The sequence below is a fragment of the Sciurus vulgaris genome (genome assembly GCF_902686455.1).
Source record: "Sciurus vulgaris genome assembly, chromosome: 1".
NCBI lineage: Eukaryota > Metazoa > Chordata > Mammalia > Rodentia > Sciuridae > Sciurus > Sciurus vulgaris.
This window is the reverse complement of record NC_136461.1, coordinates 113,823,359-113,835,476: the sequence shown is the minus strand read 5'-3', so window position 1 is coordinate 113,835,476 and position 12,118 is coordinate 113,823,359. Positions and strand designations below refer to the sequence as shown.

At 45.2% G+C, this 12,118-nt stretch overlaps 2 protein-coding genes across 2 annotated transcripts in view; both read right to left on the bottom strand.

Moving 5' to 3' along the window:
• The window catches only part of LOC306665039 (uncharacterized protein), a 29,412-nt gene extending 17,888 nt beyond the window's left edge, over positions 1-11,524 (bottom strand). Inside the window, exons 1-2 of the mRNA XM_079146265.1 lie at positions 11,386-11,524; positions 10,531-10,945 (exon numbers count right to left, since the gene is read on the bottom strand). Of these exons, the coding sequence (XP_079002391.1) occupies positions 10,531-10,924 (394 nt within the window). The 5' untranslated portion in view covers positions 10,925-10,945; positions 11,386-11,524. The remainder of the gene's footprint in view (positions 1-10,530; positions 10,946-11,385) is intronic.
• Positions 5,985-7,442, bottom strand: CRCT1 (cysteine rich C-terminal 1). The gene is made up of 2 exons (XM_079155846.1): positions 7,358-7,442; positions 5,985-6,550 (listed from the first exon to the last, which is right to left on the bottom strand). The coding sequence occupies exon 2, from the start codon at positions 6,526-6,528 to the stop codon at positions 6,190-6,192; it is 339 nt and encodes a 112-aa protein (XP_079011972.1). The 5' UTR covers positions 6,529-6,550; positions 7,358-7,442; the 3' UTR covers positions 5,985-6,189.
• Positions 11,525-12,118: the final 594 nt, after the last annotated feature.

Below are 12,118 nucleotides of genomic sequence, written 5' to 3'. Positions count from 1 at the left end.
GAAAATGAAACAGATTATTTCCCTCCAAAAAGAAAATTAGGCTGGCAGCACCCTGCTCAATTTTTAGTATTAGAAAATAGATAAGTATATCTCAAAAATGAACTGAGGCAATATTTGCCAATCTGCAATTCTATACCCAGCTAAAATATCATTTAAGGGTGGGAACCAAACAGATATTTTCCGATGAAGATTGATCTTACCTCTAACAGATAGTGGCTCAACTAAGTAAGAAATATGCGAATACGTGAATGAGATTTTCTGTAGAAAGAAAAAGAACCTTAGGAATGATGAGCAGATTTAGAAGTGGGCTAGGACAAAGACCAGCAGAGAAAAAGGATGAGGGGATTCAACAAATTAGGAAACACTGAGGGAGGAGCAGTGCCCAGAATGGAGACCTGGGGGTGATCAGCAGTGGGAAGTACAGATGTGATTTGCACAGAGGGCTGGGATCCTGGAGACTGAGGAAGGTCAGTGGATGTAAATCTCCAAAGATGACTCTGATGGGAGTGAGATGATCTAACGGTAAGACAAGAATCATTCGACAGGGCAAGGGAGAACTGTGGACGGCACTCTTGAAGTTTGAGAAGAACACTAAGAAAAGAAGGAGGTAAGCATGGTAATGGAAGATGAGGTTAACATGACTATTTCTTTCTTCTTTTTTTCCAGAACTGAGGATTAAGTCCAGGGGTGCTCTTACCATCGTGTAAATTTTTTATTTAGAGACAGGTTCTCACTAAATTGCCCAAGCTGGCCTCAAATTTGTGATTTTCCTGCCACAGCCTCCTGATTAATGGACTACAAGCAGGTGCCACCAGTCTGGCTAATGGGTCCATTTCTTAAGCTAAGGTTATCTTTTTAAATTTTTTTACTGATGCATATGAATATGCAAATAGTGGGTTTCATTGTGGCATATTCATATATGCATATAAAAATTTTGATCAGTTTCTCTCCCAGGACCTCCCTGTGCCCATCCCTCATCTTTCTCCAACCCTTTTCCTCTACCCTACCCTCTAACCCTTCTATTTTTATGAGATTCTTTTTTTTCCCTTTTTTTATCTCTAGCTTCCACATATGAAGGTATTTTTAATATGACTGAACACAAGAAAGGGACCTGAAAAGCTCCCCAAATGCCATGGTCTACCATCCTTCCAGGATAAAATTCCAAAAGCTTTAGGGAGTGGCACAAGCCCACTTCTTCATTTTCTGGCATCCTTGAGCTCCCGCCATGCACAATTGTTTGCTACAAAACACCCGTTCACCTCTCTCTGCCCTTTGACTTGGTGGTGTTTACTTTAACTTGAATATTTTTCTGTGGTCTCCAGTCACACAACCCCTACACATCCCTCCATATTAAGCTCAATCAATACCTTTTGCCCGTCGCTCTGCTGAAAGATCTATCCCCTCTCTGTGGTGTTGACTTCCTGTGCTGACTTTAAGCAATCATTCCCATTTACTCTATGTTATTGACATTGCAGCTCACATTAAACTACTGAAGAAGAGGTACTTTTTTGTATCATGAAGTGCCCAGAATATAGTAAATGCCCAACAAATTTTTAGTGAATAAAAGATTACAGTAATGAATATGAACAGTAAATTATTAGAAGGATAGGGTACATTAATGAAATTTCATATGGCAGAAAAATGACCTTTGGAGGAAAAAACATAAATACCTTTGGGGAAAAAAAAACAAAAGAAAAATGGCCTCAGAACATGATAAATTAATTTTCCAAATAAGCAGAGTTGAATATAACTACATCATTGACAATGGGACCAATAAATCTTAAGAATGAGATACATCATTAAATGAGATCAATTAGAAACCATCACTTTTGTCCTGATGCAATATTTTTAAGAGGAGATGCTTGCTTTTCTAGGACTATCATTCAGCCTGAGGCAAGTTGACATATTTCAGATTTATCAGAGCCAAATCATTTCATTCTACTATAGTATCATCCACAGACTACAGGATGTTTTCCTTACTCACTATGAATGCCAGTTGGCCTGTTCAACCTGTTCCAACTAATTAAGATGAAACTGCTATCCCTTCAAATGGAATTTCTTACTATAACTGTTCAATGGTTAAATATACCCCAAAGCATCAGGCACCGGAAGGAGGATCCTGTGTGACTAACTTGATTGGGTGACATCCTTTAATGTCTGCAATCTTGTACTGTCCTGGTTCTCTTCCACCTGGATTTCTAAAACCTAGGACTTGAAAGAAGACTTATGAATTGCCTGAACCAAGTTTCTGAGTAGTTTCTCTGACACAATCTATCATTGCTCTTTCACTTGAAACTCAACTTTTTCCTTGCTATTCAGTTTCCCCCTCAACTCACCTCATAGCCTTTTGTTTTGCCCATTCATTCATTCACTCTTCTCACCACCTATTTATTTCATGCCTCTGGTGTTTCAGTCTCTGTTCCTTACACTAATTCCACTGTGCTAAATAAGATAAACCAGGTCTGCCTTCCCATAACACTAATCACAGAAGTGAGACTACATTCATTCTCAAGAAACAGAACTCCCTCACCTGAGTGTAGCGTATTACTATTTATCTGAAATTCTAGTTTGTATATTTGTGGTTTTACAGTGAATTCAAGTATTCTGCCTCGAGTTCCAGTCCCCACAGCACTGACTCATGGTCATGACCTGCAATACCTCAAACCTAGTGGTACTTCTTGGATGGGACTTCCTCTCTTCCTCCCTCACTCCAGTTCTTCTCATGACCTTCTCTATTCTTCGTCAATGATATCATATTTCCCAGTCACCAGTCACAACAAGTCTAAGAGACACCCTAGTTGCTTCCTATTCCTCAGCTCTAATACTGCACCCAATTATATCAGTCTTCTTTCCTCTAAACAATGCATTTCACACCTGTCATTTTCCTTTTCTTACCCACTGCCACTGTTGCCAAGGTTTCAAATCCCCATTGCAAGCCTGGGCCATTGCATCTGTCTACAGTGATACCCTCTCCATGCACTTCCCCTTCTAGAGCATTCTAATCGTTGGCTACCTAGTTAATCTTACAGTCACATCAGAGAGTACTGTAGATCTCATATAGGTCAACTTCCATCTTTCTAAAGTACTCCTTTCAGAGCCATTTTCCCACCACCATGTCACAAATATACAACTATTTAAATTCTCTGAATTGCCACTTCACCATCTGTAAACTGGCCTCCTCTCCCCTCCTCTGAGGCCGCATCCTCCAGGGTCTTTCTACACCATCACCTCCACTTGGATCCCATTTTTCCTCCCTCTATTCAATTTTAAGATCACTTTCCAGGAAATCATAATATAGCATGGGGTTCAGAATGCTGATTTTGGAACCACGCACACCCAATCCAAAACTGTTTTTCCATTTACAAGTTGTGATCTTGGGATGGCAATCTAAAAACCCTGTTTTGGTTTTCTTATCAATAAAAGGTGGGAAGAAACTGGCCTTGTAGAGTTTGTGAGGGCTGAAGGAATATGCCTAACTCACAGTTATGATTGAGTTGATTGATCTTAGCAAATCAGTGGCCAGGCAGTCTGAAATTCCAGTCACTTTTCTAGTAGTAAAAGTGTGTGATGGGGCCAAGATAACTTGCGATAGTACCCCTTAAAGCTTGTCACCTCAGCCTGTAAGCAAGGAGGAAACCCATAATCATGTACTTTCTTGCTCTGTGCCTGTTGGGTTTCAGCAATATGTGAGACTCGGTGGTACGCCCATCCCTATGATTCATGGTCACTGGATGGATGTCAATGTGTCTTCTGTACAAAGGTATGATCCCATTTGGATTATGTCTCTTGGTGAGTCACCTCTTTTCTTTCCCCAGACTCAGACTTCAGCTTCCTGCTTAGGGGTTGTCCCTTCCCTTCAGTCTGTTCTGAGTCAGGCAATACTCCCTTCCTGCCTCACTGTCCATCAAGTACTGCAGCCTGTTGCTTCAACACACATCATCAGGATGGAGAAGTCAGGCTCTCAGTGACATCATTTGTTTTGTAAACAGTTTCCACAAATCACGTCCCCTTGGGAACCACGGAATCTCCCAGGCAGAGCAGGACTGCCCATCAGTGCCTCCTCCCAAGAGGTCATTTGGCCCTGAACTTTAAACAGCCTGAATGAATCAAGGGGAAGCATTTTCTGACTTTGCCTCTAACCAAATACCTCCACAGCTGGCTGCTGGGTGGATACCATGACAGAACTCCCCAGTCATTTGGTCATTGATTGCAGCAGGAACCGAGAAGTCAAGCTGCAATTTTCTAAGAGCTGGGTTGGTCCATAGAGGCCTTCTAAAGCTGTAGAGCATGACATTGGGAATGAGAACATGGCCAGGGTGACACATGCCTATAATCTCAGCCACGGGGGAGACTGAAGCAGGAAGTAGCACAAGTTTGAGGCCTAACAAACCCTGTCTCAAAATAAAAACAAAAGGGTTGAGATGTAGCTCAATGGTGAAGCACCCTGGGATAAATTCCCAGTATCATAAAATAAATGGCGGAGGAGGGAGGAGGAGGCGGAGGAGGAGGGAGGAAGAGGAGAGAGAACGAGAACGTGGACTTCGGTGTCAGCAATTCAAGTCTCATCTCCATCACTCACCATCATGAGGATCTTGGTTGCTCACTACCCTGTACAATCTTATGTCAAATCACCGAAACCCTCTGAACCCCACTTTACTTACATATAAAAGTAGAAAAATTAATGTCAGGTTTTTTCCAGGTAATTGTAAGGAGTAAGTGGGATAATAAATGTGCCTGGAAAAAAGTTAGTCCTCAATAAGTGGTAACTATTTTACTACTATTATTAACACCATTGCTATCTCACCCCTTCTAAACCAAAGGGACACAACACAGAGGACTTTTCCTGAAATATTTTCTCTTCCAGAAAATGAATGATAAAAATTGATGCCCATGGGGCGGGTTTTTGTCCTGCTCAGCTGCTCAGGAAGCCTCCCCCGACCCCATATCCCATGCACATGAGCACATATACATACAACATACACACGCGCACACACCCTATCACTGCCCACTGCCATCTCTGGAGAATGAGATCCTACATTTCCTGAGCACAACATGTTGCACTCCACAGGGTTCCAGAAACCTGTGGCTTTTGGCTGCCACAATGAGACCTGAAGAAGACAGTTCCCCGTGTCCTGTACAGCTTGGAAAAAATCCCAGAAAGCAAGGGCTAATGATCTTCCATGTGAAGAAAAAGGAGGAGGAGGAGGAGGAAGGGACAGCAGGCAGAGAGGAAGGGGAGAAAGGGAAAAGGAAGAGAAGGAGGAGGAAGACAAGAAAGGAGGAAGAAGAGCAAGAGGAAGTGGGGGAGAAGACGAGGGGGGGGGGGAGAGGAGGAGGGAAAAGAGAGAGATGCTGGCCTCATCCAAACCCCCAAAAAGTTATCCATCCTAACCTTAGTTACAGAACTGCCTATCCCTGGTGGAGGGTTGAGCACCTCGGCGTCAAGGCTCTGCAAGATTTTGGTGACCAAGCAGAAAGAGCAGTTAGAACAAGCTATGGAATCAATCCCAGTTTTCTCCATCAGGCATGGTTACTAAAGTGACTTTGAGCAAATGACTTAACCTCAGTTTCTCTTCTGTAAAATGTGTATAACAGCACCCACTTCTGTGAGTCATTAGGAGAATTAAATGATGCTTGCCCGGCCACATCTTTAGAATACCTAGAACGATCCATATGTGATCGCTGCTACAGTAATTGGCTAACCAGAATAGTAACCAGAAGTCACATTCCTGTTGGGGCAATGAATCGTAGTATATTTTCCCTGTGAAAGGTAGTGAATGAGGCAATAGAATAAGATTAATAAACACACGAATGAAGAAATAAATAGGAATAGGTCTTCTCAGGAGGTAGAAGCTTTATTATGATGTCTTCAAAGGTCAATTAATTCAGTAGGCACCTGCTGTGAGCAAGCAAGCCCTGCAGAAAGTAGGGTCCGGTATCCCCTCCAAGGCTCTTGATCCCCAGAGAGGAATATCACTTCGGGGTTAAGGGAATTCCGTGGAGCTGAGAACAGAGTGGGCTTCTCAACATCAAAGTGCAATTCGCTTTGGGAGGGGCCAAACTCCGAGGCCCAGCCCTCGCGGGAGCTGTTTTTATTACGGGGAGCAGAAGGGTGGGGAGCAGCAGGCGTCGGGGCCGCTCTCGGCTCGGCGAGTCGCTCTGGTGCAGCTGTTCTGACCGCGGGCTGTTTCAGCAGCCGCCGGAGCAGCAGCCGGAGCTCTGGTTGTTGCTGGAGCACTGAGATCTCTGGCTGCCTCCCCCACAGCAGCAGCAGCCGCCTCCGCGCTGCCGGCGGCGCCTCCTTGGAAAGCAGCAGCAGCCGGTGGAGCTGGAGCCACAGCATCCCGAGTCGCCGCCGCAGCCGCCTCCGCAGCAGCCCCCGCTGGAGCTGGAGCCGCAGCAGCCTCCGCCGCAGCAAGAGGAGGAGGAGGAGGGCGCCGGGGCGGGCGCCGGAGGGGGGCAAGGAGTCGGGCCCTGGGAAGACCCCTTGGAAAAGCCTTTGGCGGAAGAGGCGTACTGCTGAGACATCTCGGAGCTCCTCACCGAGAACCTAGGAAAAAGACATCTATTCATACAGGAACAGACCTTTTTTTCCATCAATGAAACAAAGGGCTTTTGAGATTTGGCTTTGGGAACAAGACTACCAGGCCCAATATGGTGGAGGGGCGTGGGGTGGGGCACCAACAAAGACTGGGAGCAAAAAAGCCCAAACCAAGTATTTCCAAGTGAGTTAAACATTTCCAATGAATTACACACGGATAGAGCAGGAAGTAGCCTATGAAAGAATCAGTAGTTTTCCAGTTTCTCTGACTAGAGTAAGGACCACCCCAAATGGAAAATAAAGAAGATATTTTGGCAATTTATCTATATAATCCAGTCCAAAACCTTCTCTTGACTCTTCTCACTATCCAATTTTACTTTGACCCCAGATGTTCAAGTAATAGCCTCATAGTTATTAGCATTGTATAAACATCTCATGGGCTAGAAAATTCTTAGATGGCACATGTGTTCCTGCCTCCTAGGGTTAAAATATCCAGGGACACAGAAGCAAGTCGTGGTCATTCTTTCTTTGCTGTGTTTCTCATCCCCTGCAACCATTAGGAAAAAAAACAAATCACGCAGAGAATAGGAACAGTTCTGTCCAGAGAGCAAAAAGACCTAGGTTCTAACCATAGCTCTTCCATAGACTTTCTGGATAACCTAGCAAAAGTCACCCCCCTGCCTGGTCTTCATGTCTTCATTAGCACCATGAGAGCTTGGCTCACTTGAAGCTTAGGGTACTGTTCAGGGCTTCCTTCTATATCTTCTTCTGGCTATGTTCTCCCACTCTTCCCCCAGACCCTGCTTGGAAACTTACCAGACCCTGGTTCCACTGGAAGACTCAGTTCTTCAACTGGAACGTGCCACCTTGCTAGGCAGTGAACTAAGCACTGTACAGCCAGAAGAACCTTTTATAATATTCCAACTAAGCACAGGTTCTTGGGAGGGGCCCATTTCCCAACAGATGTGCTCAGCTGACACTCACATCCCAGAGACATTCATCACTCAGGTAGCACTGTAGGTGGTGCACGTGGGCATCCAAGTCACTTCACAGAGGTGCCAGGATTCCTGTGGCATGTTTACTTTCCAAACAGCACACTGTTCATAGCTGGGAGGGCTGTGTGTGTGCTAAGAGAAGGCACAGGGCTCAAGTGAGGAGAGGTCTGGAGACCCTTCTGTTCTCTTCTACAAAGCACATGTGTGCATGTGGACATGGTTCCACTAGCCCGCACGTCATCCCTGTGCAGTCTCCTACTTGGTAGTTGGTAGTTTACTTGTTATCTTGATTCACATCTCTCTGCTCTCTGCTCTTGGTCACTGAGGACTGCGGGCTGTGTGATAAACTTACTAGGTTTCATGCAGATACTTCTAGATGTTGAGAGAAGAATCTGATGGTGATGAGAATTCCAGTAGTGATTTCTCTGTCACTGGAGACAGGAAGAAAATCCTAAGCAAAGTTAAGAGACATCAAGATCAAAAATTTGTGAATGTAGTCAGGTTACCATGTCCCCACAATACAGTCCTGGTGGGTCTAGGAAGAAAATGTGTGGAGGTCGATGGTCCAAATGCAAAATGGCAGGCCAGCCTGGCGACCTTCTGCTGTCTCCCCGACCCCAACCCCACCCCCATCTCCCTTGGAAGACAGGGTCTCCCTGAAGCCACTGTCCAATAGGAAAGAAAGGAAAACATAAGGAGAGGGAAGGGAGGAAGGGAAGGAACCAGGGAGAGAAAAAAGGAAAGAAGGAAGAAAGGACAAAGAAAGGAAGATGGCAGGGGAGGAGGGACGGGGAAGCAAGGAATGAGAGAGAAAATGCTTTCCAAAGGCCCAAAGTGTGGATGATAACTGTTACTTTTAATATAACTAAATTTTATTTATTTAGTTAGTTAGTTAGTTAGTTAGGTTCTGGTACTGGGGATCGAACCCAGGGGCGCTCTACCACTGACCTACATCCCCAGCCCTTTTTATTTTCTTATTTTGAGACAGGCTTTCAATAGGCAAAACTATCTTTTAAGAATTAGAGGAGGCTTTAGACATCAATTGCCTCAAAATTTCTCCTTAAGCAGCACAACTGCCTGGCCATAACCATGAATGCAAGCAACAAGAGAAGTCCCAGAATTCAAGGGTTAATGGTGAGAGATAAGCTGGGGGATAAGGGAGCTGGGAGTGGCATGAGGAAAGGTAAGTCACGAAAGAGATGAGTTTCAGTTAACGTGGCTTTGAAGCCTGATTAACAGGTTACCTGTACCTAGAGCATCTCCTGGCAAGTATAGGTGAGATTTTTCAAGAAGTGAGGTCAATGTTAGAAAAGAGAAGGAAGTAATGAAGCAATATGAGGGATAGATACGAGGGGTAGAGGCTCTCCTCTGGGAAATTCTGGCAAAGTTTTTTTAAAAAGTGAAGAAAAAAAAAAAAAAAAAAGAGTGGAGAAGCTGGGTGCAGTGGCACACCTGTAATTCCAGCAGCTCCGGAGGCTGAGGCAGGAGGATCGAAAGCTCAAAGTCAGCCTCAGCAACTTAGCGAGACCTTACGCAACTTAGTGAGACTCTCTCTGTAAATAAAATATAAAAAGAGCTGGGGATCTGGCTCATTGGTTAAGCACCGGTGGGTTCAATCCCTGGTCCCCTCCAAAAAAAGAGTGGAGAAGAAAAAGGGTTGATAGGAATTGATATGAGGAGAGATTTATTTGGGCAAGTAGCTTCTCATCAGATGGACCTACTCTAACCTCAGACTAACTTAGCTTACCCATCACTGGTAAATATTATTAAAGGAGGGACCAATTGTTTATCTCATATAGAGAGGCTATTTGGAATCATCTTTTCAATCATAAGTTTGTTTTTTAAAGTATATCTTGATCTAACCAGCCCCTTTCTAAAGGAATGTTACCTGGAAACTAGTGTAGTGAGACCAGAACTTCTCTTCCCCACCCTCAGTACACACACACACACACACACACACACACACACACACACACACACACACCCGTAGACAGTCTTGACTGAAAGGGGTATCCTTCTTGGTTCTTAGACTCAAACTCAGCATTTCAGGATCCAGGGAAAATGGGCTTAGACATTTCCCACCTGCCTCCTAGACTCTCCCTACCCCAATTAGGGTTCATTTATTGAAGTTCAAAATGAGCACTTTTGCCCCCTGCATAAGAGAGAAACTTTCCCAAACTGAGACCCAAATCTGAAGGAAATCTTCCCAGCATGTGACCTTTTTGAGGACCACCCACCTCCTCTCCCCAAACCATCGCTGACCCTCATCATGCATGTGAGCTTGTGTCAGGCGCCCTGGTCTCAGACATGATCCTTTCCTTCATTTTGAAAGTTCCCAAATTCAGAGCATTAAAGAGAATATTGCTTCCCAGAGGTCTAAGTAATTCGATTGCCAATACGTGCTTCCCAAATAGATAATTTTTAATTTTTTAATTTTTTACAGACTGCATTTTGATTCATTGTACACAAATGGGGTACATCATTTCGTTTCTATGGTTGTACACGAGGTAGATTCATACCATTCGTGTAATCATACATGTACATAGGGCAATGATGTCTGTCTCATTCCACCGTTTTTTAAACCACCCCCTTTCATTTCACTCCATGTAATCTAAAGTTCGATGTTTATTTGCACTTAAAAGAAGGGAAAGGAGGGACAGAAGATGGCTTGATGAGGGCGGGGAGAGGTGAACAGAATGTAATCGGGAGGCAGTGACATCAGGAATAAAGATCTTTATTGTTGCAGAGAAACACAGCTTCATAGCTTAATTTCAACACTTCATCCTCCAAAGAAGGGTGTGTGAGAGGGGGAAGGAAACCAGGCCAGAGAACATCAAGACCCCACTGTGGGTGAGCATGGGCAGGATGAAGGGGAGCCTCAAAGCATTTCAGAAGTCCTTCTGTGGAGAGAGGGAAGAAGAGAAGCCGCAGGCTGGGCAGGTCTTCAGTCAGTGCTGCTTCTTGGTGCTTCTCGTGGCCCAGGTTAGCAGCAACCCCCAGACTGCTGGCTGCTGCCACCACCGCTGCTGCCACAGCAGCCACTGCTACTGCTGCCACCGCTGCTGCCACAGCAGCCACTGCTGCCTCCACTGCCACCACAGCAGCCACTGCTGCCTCCACTGCTGCAGCAGCCAGAGCTCTGGTGTCGGCGTCGAAGAGATCTGCGGGGCCTGTGGTGGCTCAGGCAGCAGCCACCACCCCCAGAGCTGCAGCAGCCCCCAGAGCTGGAGCCACAGCAACCCCCAGAGCTGGAGCTGCAGCAGGAAGAGACTTGAGGGCACTTGGGGGGACATTTGGGGGGACATTTAGGGGCAGAGCACTTTTGAGGGCACTTGGGGGTGCACTTGGGAGGGGGCTGGCACTGCTGCTGGCTCTGCTGGCAGGACATCTTTGCAGGAACTGAATAAAGCTGAAAGACAATACAGAAGTTTTAAGTTCAAGTAGCCCAAAGTAACTTCCTTACATTTAGAAACTGAACTATGAATTTGCAAGATTTTCTCTATGATAATCAGATTTTTAAAACCCCGTCTTCCAACACCAATTACAAAGTACGTATGCACACACACACACACACACACACACACACACACACACACGCACGCACACACACACAAATGATTGCAACCTAGGAACTCTATACTTTCAAATGAATTCTTTGCAACTTGGAGAAAACACTAATCTCTCATGCCCTTCCCATATCTTCTATCTTCCCTCCAGAATCCTCCCTTCCAAATCCTCCCTTCTCCTTGTCTTTCTAAGAGATTAGTCTCAACTTTCACCCATGGCCTCTTTATGCCCAAACACCAACACCAAGCAAGAGTCCATCCTGATCCCTGAGATGTTCTCTACCTGGTTCAGGCACTGGAGTAGGTCACTCAGGATGCAGGTGAACTGAGGTGCTGTCAGAAGATGCTGCCTTTTATACAGTTCAGCTCTGACCTACCTGGTATCAAATCACGCGCAGGATGCTGAAAACATCTTTCATAAGGGGCATGGGTGGCTCCCTCCTCTCCTATTCCAAGGACCCAATTCCTCCCTTCATAAGCATTTGAAGTATTAACCCACAGGAGGATCTGCTGAGAGTCACAGGCTTCTAGGATGGTGATGGAGCTTTGCACATTGCACATGGCACCTGTCAATCTCACAGGCAGCTCTGCTATGCTCCCTATTTCCTGAGCTGGGTCAGTCTGATTCTAGACCTCTGGTTTGGGGGGCTGTCGGGGACAGGAGATAAGATCTGTCTTCTCTTTGAAACAGGAAAAGGAGGGGGAGATTCCCAAGGTGGAAATTAAATGGTCTTTTTAAGAACAAGAATAGTGGGATCCAAAATAAGATTCCAGTGACCTAACATGGCTTTTTTCATTCTTAGGTGGTGCCATAACCTGGATAAGAATGCTTGATGTCCTGATGATGCTATTTTAGACAGGTCTGATGCGCATGGTGTGGGTGGGTGGTTTTTCTCATTGCCTGAACTTGACACACCAAAAGAGGTCACAAACAGTCCTGATTCAGCGCTAACAATCTTTTTGAATAAGCAGAAGTCTAGGAATGGTCTCTGTGTCCACATGGGGTCCTAAAGAAG

Coding starts and splice junctions, on each gene's coding strand:
- CRCT1 (XM_079155846.1), bottom strand. CDS start 6,528: ATGTCTCAGCAGTACGCCTCTTCCGCCAAAGGCTTTTCCAAGGGGTCT.